Raw genomic sequence first — 12,767 nt, 5'->3', positions numbered from 1 at the left:
GACTGGCTCCCACTTCTTTGCTTTGCTCCCTGAGAACAGAAATGTATTTCTTCTTAACTACAGGAGTGCAAGAAAAGAGGTGGCAGCTGCTGCGGTTAAAGAATACAAATATATTCTTGCTGCCCAGCCTGAACCCAGTGCGGCAGTTGAGTTTAATTAGCCATCCCGTACTTTGGTAACCATTGCTGTCCTTTCTCATTGCACATAAAAATAAACAGGGCTCAGCTCTGCAGCTGCGGGGAGGCTCAGACGGCGTTCCCTGCCCTGCGTGTGTGCTGCAGCGTCTGGCAGTGCTTGAGCCTGTGGAAGGAGGAGGATGCGTCTGGCATAGACAAATGCCCACAGGTTATTGGGTTTGACAAGGTCATAGATGGAAGGATGTGAAATACTTTCTTTCTCGGCTTTTTTTTCTTTCTTTCTTTTAATAGAGATCAGGAAACGCTTTGTAGAATCGATATAGGGAGGAAGAAAGAGACGAAGATGGACAGTGAGCAGAGGAAGCCAGTGCTGCAGGTGCTGCCTGTGGCAGAGAGGACAGCGGCGGGGAGCGCGGTGCCCTGCTGCCTGAGTGCCCCCCTTAGCTAGCAGTGTCCGTGGCTGCAGGCTGCAGGGCTCTGCCCTCCCTCCTCCCAGCCTCGCCAAACGCTGCAGCTGACGGGTAGCGTCGCTGGAGCCAGCGGCTCGTCCTCTCCGCAGCTCTGCGAGCGCTGGATAGCAGGCGGCGTCAGCCCGGCCGGCAGAGGGTTGATTTTGTGTGCTGTTTGCAAAAACATGCTTAAAAAGCAGCACTGTTGCTTCGGCCTCTTCTCCTGCTTCCACCTGTTTGTGTGGAGACAGCTTTTCTGGCTACAGGTTACGTTTTAAGTTAAACTAAGGTAGTCGATGCTTTCAGATCACCTACCATAGGTACTTGATTTTATTTTTGCATTTATTTAAATAAATGCTGTCTTCCAAGCATCAAATTGCATGCTGCTTCCTTGGCTGCAGTGCATGGGTCAGGCATGCGTGGCTGGCCTGGAGGAGCATCTGCAGTACCTCGAGTGCTGGGGCCTCAACTCCGCTGCTGAGGTAGCATTGACTAAGTTTGCGTGGGCAATAGGGCCAGGAAAATCGTGGTAAGACTTGATCTCTTAGTAACTAATTAAGCCTAAGGTCTGAAAAATACTTGAGGGCTTTTCTGTGCCACAATCCCTGATGCTACAGGTGCCGTCTCTTAATGATACTCTCTCCTACATGGCTAAATTTTATCTCCTGTTTTCTGATGAACAAATCATTATTCTGAAATATGAACAGCAAATGTTAGTTTTTACTTTGTGTTTTGGGGGGGGGGGTTAAATACTGTGTCTTCAGCTCTGTAATTGTATTTTTTTTTAAAAAAAGGCCATGCCCCAGATTCTGTAAGATTTCAGTCCAGTGACTGGAGCCCCATAATATTCTTAAGCTTTTGTAGCCAATGAATGATAAACAGAAGTTGAGCTGCCGAAATAAATCAGAAGTGAGATTCATTTAGAGTCATTTCCCAAGTGAATTATGACAGTCGGATGATGTCCTTCCCATCTGAGAGACACAGGAAGCTTTTTCTAGCTTAAAACTTGTTTATGAAAAGGGTTTCAGGTGAATGGCATGCCAAGAAGACATAGTGCTGTTTATTATCCTTTTGGCTACTGGCCATTAAAACTGGCATCTGCAACTGTAGAAAGAGGTCAGGCATAACTTTTGCCATCTGCTGCAAAGCCCAGTTCAAGGCGGAAGCAAGTCTGAGCTTGACCTTCTCTTGTGCTTCTATATCAAAAGGCAATAAATGTCGCTGTCCCGTAGCCCCGGGCTGGAAAGCGGGTCGCATTTTGTGCTGGCAAAAGACATGCTTTATTTTTGGTGGTGTTAAAGGCACTGCAAGTTACAGAGTAAGACTGGGCTGCTCCGCAGCCAGCTCTGTTTGTTTTTGTTGCCAGCAAATCAAGAAGCCTGGCTTGAAAATAGAAATCTTAACAGCAGACAGGAGTTTTTGTCATACTATGGATTTCTTTTTTTTTCTCTCTCTCCTTTCTTTCTCTTTTTTTTGGTGTGTCCCATGCGGTAATGTTTATTCCAGCTGTGTTGCTTCCATGCCTATGGCTGATGAACTGTCATCATTTCCATTTATAAATCCCTATTTGTAGGGTTCATGATATGGTTGCGCATTTTTTCCTCCCCATGCTTGGCCTCTAGGGCCTCAACCTGCGAACGAATTCATCTCGCAAAATCTGCGAAGCAACAGCTTGGCCGGTTGCTTAACTTACCCCCCATGTCATTCAGACGTGGCTCCCATCTTGCAGACGCGACTGAAACGTTGCCTGCAGCGTGCAAACTTGTCAGCAGACCCAGCCGGGGATCCGGCCGCGGTGGTTTACGGGCTTCCCAGGCAAACGGAGCGCGTCGGGTCGCAGATCAAACGAAGCGCCCGGCCCTGCGCCGGAGCAGAGGGATGCACACGGCGAGGGCGCCCGGAGCAGAGGCACTGCGAGGAGAGGTGTCTGCCGTCGCGGGGCAAAGGGCTGCAGACGGCCTCACGGACACTGCTGGATTCAGCTGCAGTGATCTATCTGTAGCTGTAAGAACTTACGAGTTTTCTATAAAACAAAATCAGATTGAGATTCAGAATCTGTTTCCACCCTTTCCCAAACTGGAGGGACTCATTTGTATGAGGTTTTAGTGGCAGCAGTTGTTAGGCTGGTTGCAGCGTACAAGGGTCTCTTTGAAATCTCTGCAGCTGAGGCTCCTTTGAGAGGTGGGGATGGGAACTTATTTTTAGGCATGGTCTAGATTTTCATTGATCTGGGTTGTAAGTGTGGCAGCAAATGAAAGGAGCATTAACACCCTGTATCCAAGAATGGGGATAGATCCAGGAGCATTAAATTCTCAGCATCCTGACCACATCCCAATTTGTAACATTAAAAATACATTTGGATGCTGTGAATTTGGCAGATGTCAAGTGTCTATAAAATACTTAGTAGAGGACAGCTTTCTGATGTGGGTAGTAACATCCAATAGAAATATATATTGGCTAGAATCAAATAAAACTAGCGCGTTTCTAGCACAACACCAGTAAGCATGTGGAAGCTATCAAGGTATTTTAACCATTACTGGGGGCAGAACAATGTTGATTCAGTAGTTTCCAAGCTCAGAGTTTCCCAAGCAAGCAAAATACCTCTGAAGGTTTGCTCTTTCCCCAATTAAACGACATTTTGTGGTAACACACGGGCCTCTCTTAGTTCCTTTGTTTGTGCATTTCCTAACACTTCAGTGTTTGTTTACGTGCACAAGGATGAATATAGAGATATTTGGGAATGTCACGGCCTGCCTGGAAGGATGGGGCAGCTCTGCAGGAGGCAGCGGGAGCTAGGCCTGCGATGGGGAAGGGAAGGAAATGCCGCGTCCCCCCGTTTGCTGCGGCCGTGGGGATTTGGAGATGCAGACTGTAATGTGCCGAATTGTTCTTTGGCTTGAATATTGTTGCTAATGCTGGTTTTGTTCTTGTTGATGTGACTGTCTGTTGCTGTAAGCGGCTAGAACCCTGACTTTTAAAGGATGCATCACTTCAAAGTCTAGTCAATTAAAACCTCCTGTCGCTGTTACTCTGCTAGGCCTGACCTCCTCCCACCTCTCGCTTGGGGGTGTTTTCTTTCCGCCTGTTGCTCCTGATGTGAACAGGTGACAGAGCTGATGGTGTGCAGACCGACCTTAGAAGTTGCTTGGGATAATGCCAAGTATATTCTGTAGGCAATTTTTTAAAGCAATTCCTGTTTTAACTCTACTCTTAAAGAAATTGCTTTGTACTGCCGTGTTGGATGGACTGTTTTCCTGTCGCATCTCAAGGCAGAGAAGGTGAAGAGCTGTGGTTTGTTAGTCTGCTGTACTAGTCTCCCTGCTTGGAAGAATTTAATGAAAACCCGTGTAGCTCTGCCCAGCTTACCTTGGCTCCAGCCCTGAGCTGCGGGGTCGGGTCCTCCAGCTCCCATGCCTTAGCTCTCAAAGGCCTATGTTTAATCGCTGCTGTTTACGCAAGAGCAGGAGAGCTTCCGCTGTATAAATGCAAATTGCCTGAGCAATGGAGCTAGTTGAAAATCCCTCATGTGCTTCAATTGGAAGATTCCCCTCTCCCCTCCAGAACTGGCCAAGAAAGTCTGCTCTGAAGCCCTGCTCTTGCAGCCCTGGGGCTGGGCAGCACCGCGCAGAGGCACCTTGCCGTCGGCTGCTTCCCTCCCGGCGCCGGGAGGTGCTCCTGAACCCGTGCCGGATGGAAAATCGGAAATGCGCCCCAACCGGAGACGGGGACAGGTGATGCAGCCAAAGCCTTTCTGGCACCCAGTGCTCTGGCTGGATGTTCTTGCCCTGCTGCTGGTCCTGCCCTCTTTCCTAAATCTGCTGTTGTCAGAGCAGCTCGGGTGCCCCAAGGACGAACGCAAAAGGAGAAGCTTCCGACCGACAGCGGCTGTTCTTAAGACATTGCCGCCGGACAGCCTGGCCTCTCCAGGGCAGCGGCATCCTCTCGCTGCTGTGTTTCTCGGCTGGTGCGTGAAGTTCAGGGACCGTGGAGGCTGTGTGAAGTTGTAATAAATAATGCTGATGGGTTAATTGTAGCTCGCAGGCTCGCTTGTTGATTAGAGTCATATGGTATTTTTCCAGTACATCGCAACCTTAATTTCAACATCCTCGTTTCACATAACCACAACAGATTATGCACCCGGTCTCTTTATTTATTAGTGGTCCTCTGCCCCTGAAATGACCTGCTATTTTAGGAAGGAAATACAATAACCTAACACTTGTAAGCCCTTTGGGGGTACCATACATACACACGTTCCCCAGTTGCGCTGATGAGGAAACCAGTAAATTAATAATGCAAGGTGAACCCTGTGTCAAGCCGCAGAAGATTAGCAGCTATTGCTAACCACATAAATCAGTTATGTCAGATTAAGAGCAGTTCTGATTCTTGTGATATTGTTTTGTTTTTAGAATTTCTGTCCAGAATAAACCCTCTATTAGTAAAATAATAACAAAAGCAATAAGAAAGTGCTCTTAAAACTCATGATTCACTGTCTTAAAGGGAGCAGTTGTTGCGTGTAGAAGGGTGAATTTACTGGAAAGAAAATGCAGCCTTACCGAGGGAAAGGGTAGTGTCTCGGTGTCTGCAGTTTCCCATTTCCTGTTTTACAGGAGAAGGAATAAGTGTTAGATAATGTAATAAGCTTCTGTGTTAGACCTTGAATAATTAGGCTTATTTCACATCGTAGATGTCGATTTCCTATCCCTCAATAATGAACATCATTTATCAAATATGAAATGTTTTATTAAAAAAAGTCTATGTTTCATTGGTCGTGCTCTCTTTGCTTTGCTCTGTCTTTGCAGTGATCAGGATGGCAGACTTATTTTTTTCCATTATTGGTTAATTTAATTTCTGCCCTCTGCTTGCACTTTCAAATGCTGCAGTTGGAATGTTACAGCCTAAAACTTGTATTTGGCTTCTTTAGGAGGGACCATAGGAGCGTTTAATGGTGGGCTTTGTCCGGCAGATAACGCTTTTGATTCGGTTCTGAATTTTCCATCACATTTATCTGACAGTGTCCGTCTGGCTAAAAGACTAATACATTTTCATCCAGCATTAATTTCAGCAGATCATATGTATGTTTGAAAAAAATGTTTTCATCTCTACATGCAAATTATATATATTAAAAAAAAAAACCCAAGTATGTTGATAGAGCACATTAGTGGATTAGTTTCTTCCAGCTCAAATAAGGAATATACAGCTTTCTTTTTTTTTTTTTAGTAACTACTGAATTAGTAGAAGATTTGTGTCTTAATGGCTAAGCAAATATTTGGAAGCAAGTTTTAAGAAATGAAAGTAGTGTTTATGAGCAGTTCTGGTTTACTCAAGTCCATTAAGTTTGCTGTTGAGTTCTCCGTGTGGGTTTTTAACCGTTCTGGAAATGCATAGCTTTCTGCGAGAGCTGCGATATAAAAGTTGAGCAGAGCGGCAGCTGCTGTTCCTGCCTCTCCTCTCCTCTCCCCAAATTACAGCCGTGTTATTTTCAAAGCAGCAGGAGACCAGACGCCTTTAATTCATCATACGGGGGCAGAGCACTCGTCTCGCTTGTGTTTTTCCGCAGTCTGAGGAGGTAAAAGCAAGAAGGGTCAGGACCAGGGGATGACACCAGTTCACCTCGTTTCTTAAGTATACCAGAATAACATCCCGTTTGAGTTCGGTCCGTGTTCCTGTGACGGTTTTGGGTGTGGCGTTTGCGTGCTGCGTGTTTGCCGGCGTGCGGAGCAGTGGGAACTCGCTGTTCAGGTATAAATTAGTTTCCTCTAAAGAGGAAACATTATTAAGTAGCGCCTTGACCTGTTAAAGACCTAGATTGAGTGTGGTTCCTTAACAGTGAATAAAAGAGAAACTGCTGTTATGTGGACAGCTAGCAAACCTCGTTGGGCCTGCTTTGGACCAATCTCTGAGGATAAATTATGGTGCAGTAGCTTTGGAACAGGCCCCTGTATTCAGGTAGAGGATATTCTATCTCATGAAGAAAATAGATAAGACAGTTTACCTTCGTGGATAGGGATTTTAATGTAAAACCCTCCCGAAGGACCGAGACGGAAATCCTTGCTCACTGTGTTGTTTAGTGAGATCTTGGTCTCTGAAGGCTATTGAGAATGAATGACCTTCTGAGTTGAGTATTGGTGTTTGCAGTAGGAACTCCTGCTGTTTTTCTTGGAGAAGAGGTTAGAGGTGCTACCACCCAAAAGAAAGGATTGTGATGGATGGCCGAAGGTCTCTGCATACAGCTCAGCAGTCGTGTCAGAAACGAGAGAGCTGCTGTGACTGTTGTCTGAGCCTGTATTTGAAAAAATTGGTCTTCATGGGAGAGGAGAGGGGGATCAGAGACCTGTTTAAGAAGCACCAGCTGGTGTTGAGAATTTGGGAGTGATCCTGCTGAGCGTTCTGCGTCAGTCCATGTGCCGCGTGGCTTGTAGGACCTCCCCAGGCTTCCTATGGCCGATTCTCCTTAGCATATCTCCCAGTAGTTTATCCACATACACGCGATCCGAACAAATGTTTATTCCTGAAAGTTGGTTTGAGGTGATTCAAAGACTGAATGAGTTCTGTGAGATTGCCTCAGCTTTGGAGATGAAGGAGGCTAGTTGAATAATGTCTCCTTTCGGAGAAACTTTTTTTTTTTTTTTTTTTTTTGCGGGCTGGCTAAATCCTAATCTCTTCTTTTAGAGAATTCAGCAGCTCTGTTGACCTTCTTTGGGATCACGCAGAGAAATTAGCATTTAACAGTAGTGCTGAAGCAAAGGGAAACATAGCAGCTGGCATCTGTGAAGACCTTCAGGTTGATTTTTTTTCTACAGACCCATCCAAATCTCAGAATATGCAGGGCATTTGGTGCTTGCTTAATAGGCCACTTAAGTAGTGTGCTGCAGCTATGGTCTGGGACTGAGTACAGAGACAATAGTTAAGTATGTTGAAAAGAGCATTCTTTAGTTCTTTGGTTTATGTTTAATCCACATGCCTTTGAACGGAATACAGCTATTCTGAATAGTGACTAGGCTGCAGCCAAATTAGAAGGAAGGTGGTGGTGTTCATTCCTAATGTAGCTGTCCCTGTAGCACACTTAAGTGTTCAATTCCTTTACTGAATATGCTATATGATAGCTGTGTGACACTAATAGATAAAGTGTTAACTTTCACATGATTCAAAAGATATTTCAGAGGAGACTTTTTCCCCCTCTGGAAAATGAATTATAAAATGTTTCCAACTTTTATACTTTTATTGTAATGCAGCTATGTTCCAGCAAAACCTCCTGGCGGACAGTTCGCTCTTACATTTCCAAATGAAGATGTGTTAAATTTATTTGCTGAAGGATCTTGTAGCTAGTATTGTAACCTTGGTCATGGGACTGGATATAAAAACAGAGGAACAGAAGCTTGCTGAACTGCAGGAAAGAAAGTGGAGCTGGAGATGGAAATATTACCAGACTGGGAAGGCAGAACGTGTTGAGTTACTTCAGAAATCAGATTTTGGACATGTGATTTTAGACATGTGGCTTTTCTCGTTGCATCCATGTGAAGTTCACACTGGTTGTATGAGGTCAGGATACACCACGGTTTTATGAGGGAGACCAGATAACCCAGGAAGCTTGCAGCAAAATGGTACAAAAACACAGGCCAAGTTTGCTTACTGTGCTCAACTCTCTCGTGGGTGCTGCTTAACCTGTGCACCCTGTTCTGCACCTAGGAAGAACCGCTCCTCTTACCTGTGGATGAAAGGCTGCATTGCCCACCTCAAAGGAATCAGCAAAACATGCATCACATTTTTCAGCAGGATGACATCCTGCTAATTCAGTGAGGTTTTTAGGCAAGCATCAATGTTCTATATGTAAGGCATGTCAAAGAAAGGAAAATAAATAGGAGATGGTTATTCAGCATAGCAATGCATATGTCACTTGGTTTGACTTTTGAAGAACTACAGTGCCGAATTTGGGGATGAAGTTCAACAACTAAAGAGCATGTAAAAAGAAGCATCTCATCTCAGGACCAATGATACAACATAGCTATTAAAAGTGAGGGTTGGAATAAACCAAAAACATATCATCATTAGAAAAGTCTTTTCAGTGTTTGTCATAATGTAGAGGTTTTATTTTCCTGTCTAAAGACATATCGATCAGGAGAAGTTTACATTTTTTCTGCACTTGGAAATTTAGTGCAGTAACTTTAAACCTGTTGATGTTCCAGTTCATGTCATGTAGAGGCTTTCATAGAAAATCTCAATCACATTTTGTCAGAGCGTTATTGTAAAATGAACACTGAAACATTGGTCCACCCAGATTAAAATCCCAGTATAAAAGTATTAATATATTAGCTTTTGATGTGCTAACCATATTTTCTTTGCAACAGAACAGCTCCCCTCCACTCCCCCAGCCCAGGTTGCTGAAGGGAGCAACTGGATAGCTCTTAGAAGGTGAAAACTGAATGGATTTTCTCTCTACTCTTCTTTGTTTCTTTTCCAGGCTCTGGAAGAAGCCCAGAAAGCGATTCAACAACTCTTTGGTAAAATTAAGGATATTAAAGACAAGGCTGAAAAATCAGAACAAATGGTGAGTAGCAGTTTCTTCCTGGCCTTGGAAAGGGAGTGGAACACTGACCTTTGCTTCCAGCTCTCGTGAGAAAGAGTTCATTTATGTCTATGGTACTGCTGACTCTGTGGTAATCACTACTGAACATGTGTTCTGGATCAAAAATCCGATAGTATTTGTGGAACCTGTATCCTTGTCCTTGTGTTAGCCTGGCTCCAGAGCTAACATGTTTCTAGTCCCTGAGAGAGGAGAGGGCCCTTCTCATCTCCTTAAAACATTGCTGCTGTGGCTTGATATTTAACCAGACTCTTGTTTTTGCATTCATTAGGTTAAAGAAATCACGCGGGATATCAAGCAGCTAGATCACGCCAAGCGTCATCTGACCACCTCCATCACCACCCTCAATCACCTCCACATGCTGGCGGGGGGTGTGGATTCACTGGAGTAAGTATGCGTATTTTTAGTGGTGCTCTAAAACCAATGCAGAGTTCTTGACTCCAGTGCAGTGCTCTGAGTAGGTCTGTAACAGCTGCTTGTTCTTCTGGAGGAAAATTTGCTCACAGATTGCACTCATGCCTTTGTTGGCCGATCCTTTGTGTTACTCAAAGTGACTTGCAACCTATGGTGTTACATCTAAGGGTCTGCAGCATCAGTTGCTTGAATTGCAGCGTTGATCATCGGTGGTGAGGAATGGGAGTCTTGCTTCATTAAAGAGTAATACAGTCCAGTATCCTCATTAAGAATGTGCTCTTCAAGGGTTTGGGGGGATTCTTATCAGTCTTGGGTTTTAAACTGGGATGGAATCTCTTTTCAGAAGGATCTGCTCTAGTTCTGAGAGGAATGAGTTCAAAGAAGCCTTACAGCTTGTAGTATGTATGGAGCTGAGATTACATGTTCCTAATAGTCCTTTGTGGTTTTTTTTTTTAATATGCTTGAGGAACACACTGGCTAAGGGAATCCAGTTTTTACATGTTGCATCTGTGAGGTTGCAAGACCCAGGCACAGCCTGTTCTCGGACTGTAGCAAATTCTGCACGAACACTGGGTTGTTAAGTGTTTAGAATTAAATTTTACTTAAGCTGCTGTCTCTGTTGGAATGATCTAATGGATGAAGAAAAAATAAACTTGATTTTTTTTCTGTCAGTTCCCTGCGAAAGTTATTAACAGAAAAGTTAAGGCTAATAGCTTTTCAGCATAATGATTCTGCTCCCCGTGAAGCTCTAACTCGCACTTTGTGTGTGATGACAAATGGCTTAACTCAGGTCGTTATAGTGAAAGAGCATTTACTGCCTCTGGACCCATGCTGGGAAGCGAATGCATTCAGTAGTTTACATGTTCTTCGCCAAGTGTTGCTTTTGACATTTATGATTTTTGAAGCATTGTTAGATGTATGCTGGATTGGTTTATTTTAGCATCAGTTGAATGAAATTGTAATGCTGTATTGGAATGTTAATGAAGAGTTGTGTATTTTAGAAAAATAAATGTCAATAGGGACTGGCATGATCCAGCAAGGATGAGGTAACCTGTGGATTTACCACCCAAGATTTTCAACAAACCTGCCTTTGTAAATCTACAATTTCTTCTACAGGGCTATGACCAGGAGGAGACAATATGGGGAAGTTGCCAACCTTCTCCAAGGTGTCGTGAATGTGTTAGAGCACTTCAACAAATACATGGGGATTCCTCAGATTCGACAGCTTTCTGAAAGGTAAAATAATCAAACGCTGAGCACTTGCATGCCTGCTGGGAAGGAGGGTTAGAAAATACGTTAGACAGAATCAGTTCCACAAGAATGTAAAGGCTGGACATGGTCCTTTGAGCTTATTTCCGGCCAAAACTGGTTAAAATTGGATGCAGTTTGCTCAAATCTTTAGCAGCCTATTCTGTTAAATAAAAGTAATTAGTATGGATGTAATTCATAAATGTTCTGGACTTCTCGTTGACAGGCTTTTAATTTACTTGCCTGGAGTAATTTGTAGAAGTGCAAATTGTTTAACCTGACCTTAGTGTGCTGGTGTTTGTGGTAAACCTTGAGGTGATACTGCTCTCTTAACCTCAGTGAGATAGTCCAGCTACCTGGCATGAAGCAGAAATACATGCATTTAACATAGCGGTGCGTGGGGCCACTTTCTGCCCAGACATGTGCCTTACCTCTGTCAAATTGCATAGTAGACTAAGGGCTGGATCTTTTTCTGACCTGCACCAAGAACTGTTGCATCTTGCCATAGGTTAAGCAGGCAGGCAGGATTTCTTTTCATGGACTTGCCAAACTCAGTTATTTTGAGTAACTTGAGCGTCTTCCACCAAAACTTGTACCTGTTGCCCAATTTTGCTGAGTTTTGAGGCTTGTAATAACAAAGTCTTCCAAAATAACGTGCAGCATGCCTGACTGATTTAAAGCTTTGCACTTGTAAAAAGCTTTTGAGCTTGTATAGCCCTGATTTTCTAGCACAGAGTTACACGTCTGAATTTGGTGAGTTGTGGTGCAGCTCCAAGAGGAAGAGCCCACCGTTCTCCACAGTAGCAGATGAAGGCTCAGTGGTGACTAAGCCACCAGGTCTCCAAGGGTTTTGCTTCATTTGGGACTTGACAGCTGGGTGCCGAGGGAAGGGAACTAGGGCCTTCCTGTTCAAGGGGACATTGCTGTCCCTGTGGCGGGCTGGGAGCCCAAACCTACTTTTCCTGCTTTACGACAGGCTTTACTTCCCCCACGCCACACACATGGTATTTGCTCAACAGCCTGCAGTAGTGCTGAGCACAGCTCTGAGATGAAAACAGCCTGTTAACGTTAGAGGTGAACCTTCTTAATGATACTATCATATTTGATAGTGTTTCTTTTCAGCTTGATGTTTGAACACTGCAAATCTGCACTGCCATCCTCTTGATGTCTGAGATGACTCTGCTCATTACGGGGGTATTTGAAGGAGCCTTCCAGGCGCAGTAATTAATTTTTTTTGGTGATTCCCTTTGCTAAGACAGCAGCTGGCTGTGCTATTTAGCAATGGAAACAGTGTTCAAGTGTGTGTTTGTAGCGTTTTCGTGTAAATCTGCTGGACTTTCTTTATTTTATAGATACCTATTCCAGAAAACCCAGATGGAATCCATGAGACTGAGCTAAAGAAAGATCCACCCCAAGTCTAGGGGGGATAGGGGGCCTTTGGTTTAACAAAGCACTTGGCCATAAGCCTTTGCGTAAATGAACATGAACGTTAAAGAGAGATAAACATGTCAGTGCTTTTCTGCATTTAGGTTATTGTCTATTCCAATCCTTCCTCTCAGAGATAACTCGTTTCGTTTTCTTCCAGATTGGTAGTGCCCTGGGCAGAAGTCTGCTGGCATTGGCCATTTTTACAGCCTCATATAGTTTAAGCTGTGGGCCAGAATTCTGGTGTTTTTTCCCTTTCTAATGGAAGATTGTTTACTACTTTTGTAGTTGTTGAGAAATGGAGAAAACTTCATGCTGCTGCTAAAAGGCACGGTGGTATCAAGTCACACTAGAGAGGCTGGCAGGGACATGGAGGAAAACTCCCTTTGTTTTATTCTCGCTCCAAGATAAGGATCTGAGAAGCTCCAAGTCTGTTCCTCCTATTTTTAGATTTGCCTCGGTTGGATTTTCCTTCCAGTGTTTACAGAGTGAGAGTTGCACCATCTGGTAGTG

The 12,767-nt window shown here is 44.2% G+C and overlaps 1 protein-coding gene across 2 annotated transcripts in view; it reads left to right on the top strand.

The window, feature by feature from the left end:
• VPS53 (VPS53 subunit of GARP complex) overlaps nt 1-12,767 on the top strand; it is a 69,333-nt gene that overhangs the window by 11,447 nt on the left and 45,119 nt on the right. For both annotated transcript variants that reach the window (XR_010392263.1, XM_064523174.1), the window contains exons 5-7: nt 9,045-9,131; nt 9,439-9,554; nt 10,698-10,817. Coding sequence is in view for 1 of the 2 variants with exons in the window: in XM_064523174.1 (XP_064379244.1) it covers nt 9,045-9,131; nt 9,439-9,554; nt 10,698-10,817 (323 nt within the window). In the remaining variant the exon portion in view is untranslated. The remainder of the gene's footprint in view (nt 1-9,044; nt 9,132-9,438; nt 9,555-10,697; nt 10,818-12,767) is intronic.

This window comes from Dromaius novaehollandiae, chromosome 19 (genome assembly GCF_036370855.1).
Source record: "Dromaius novaehollandiae isolate bDroNov1 chromosome 19, bDroNov1.hap1, whole genome shotgun sequence".
Classification (NCBI taxonomy): domain Eukaryota; kingdom Metazoa; phylum Chordata; class Aves; order Casuariiformes; family Dromaiidae; genus Dromaius; species Dromaius novaehollandiae.
The sequence above is the reverse complement of the archived record's forward strand: the minus strand, read 5'-3'. Positions and strand labels throughout refer to the sequence as shown.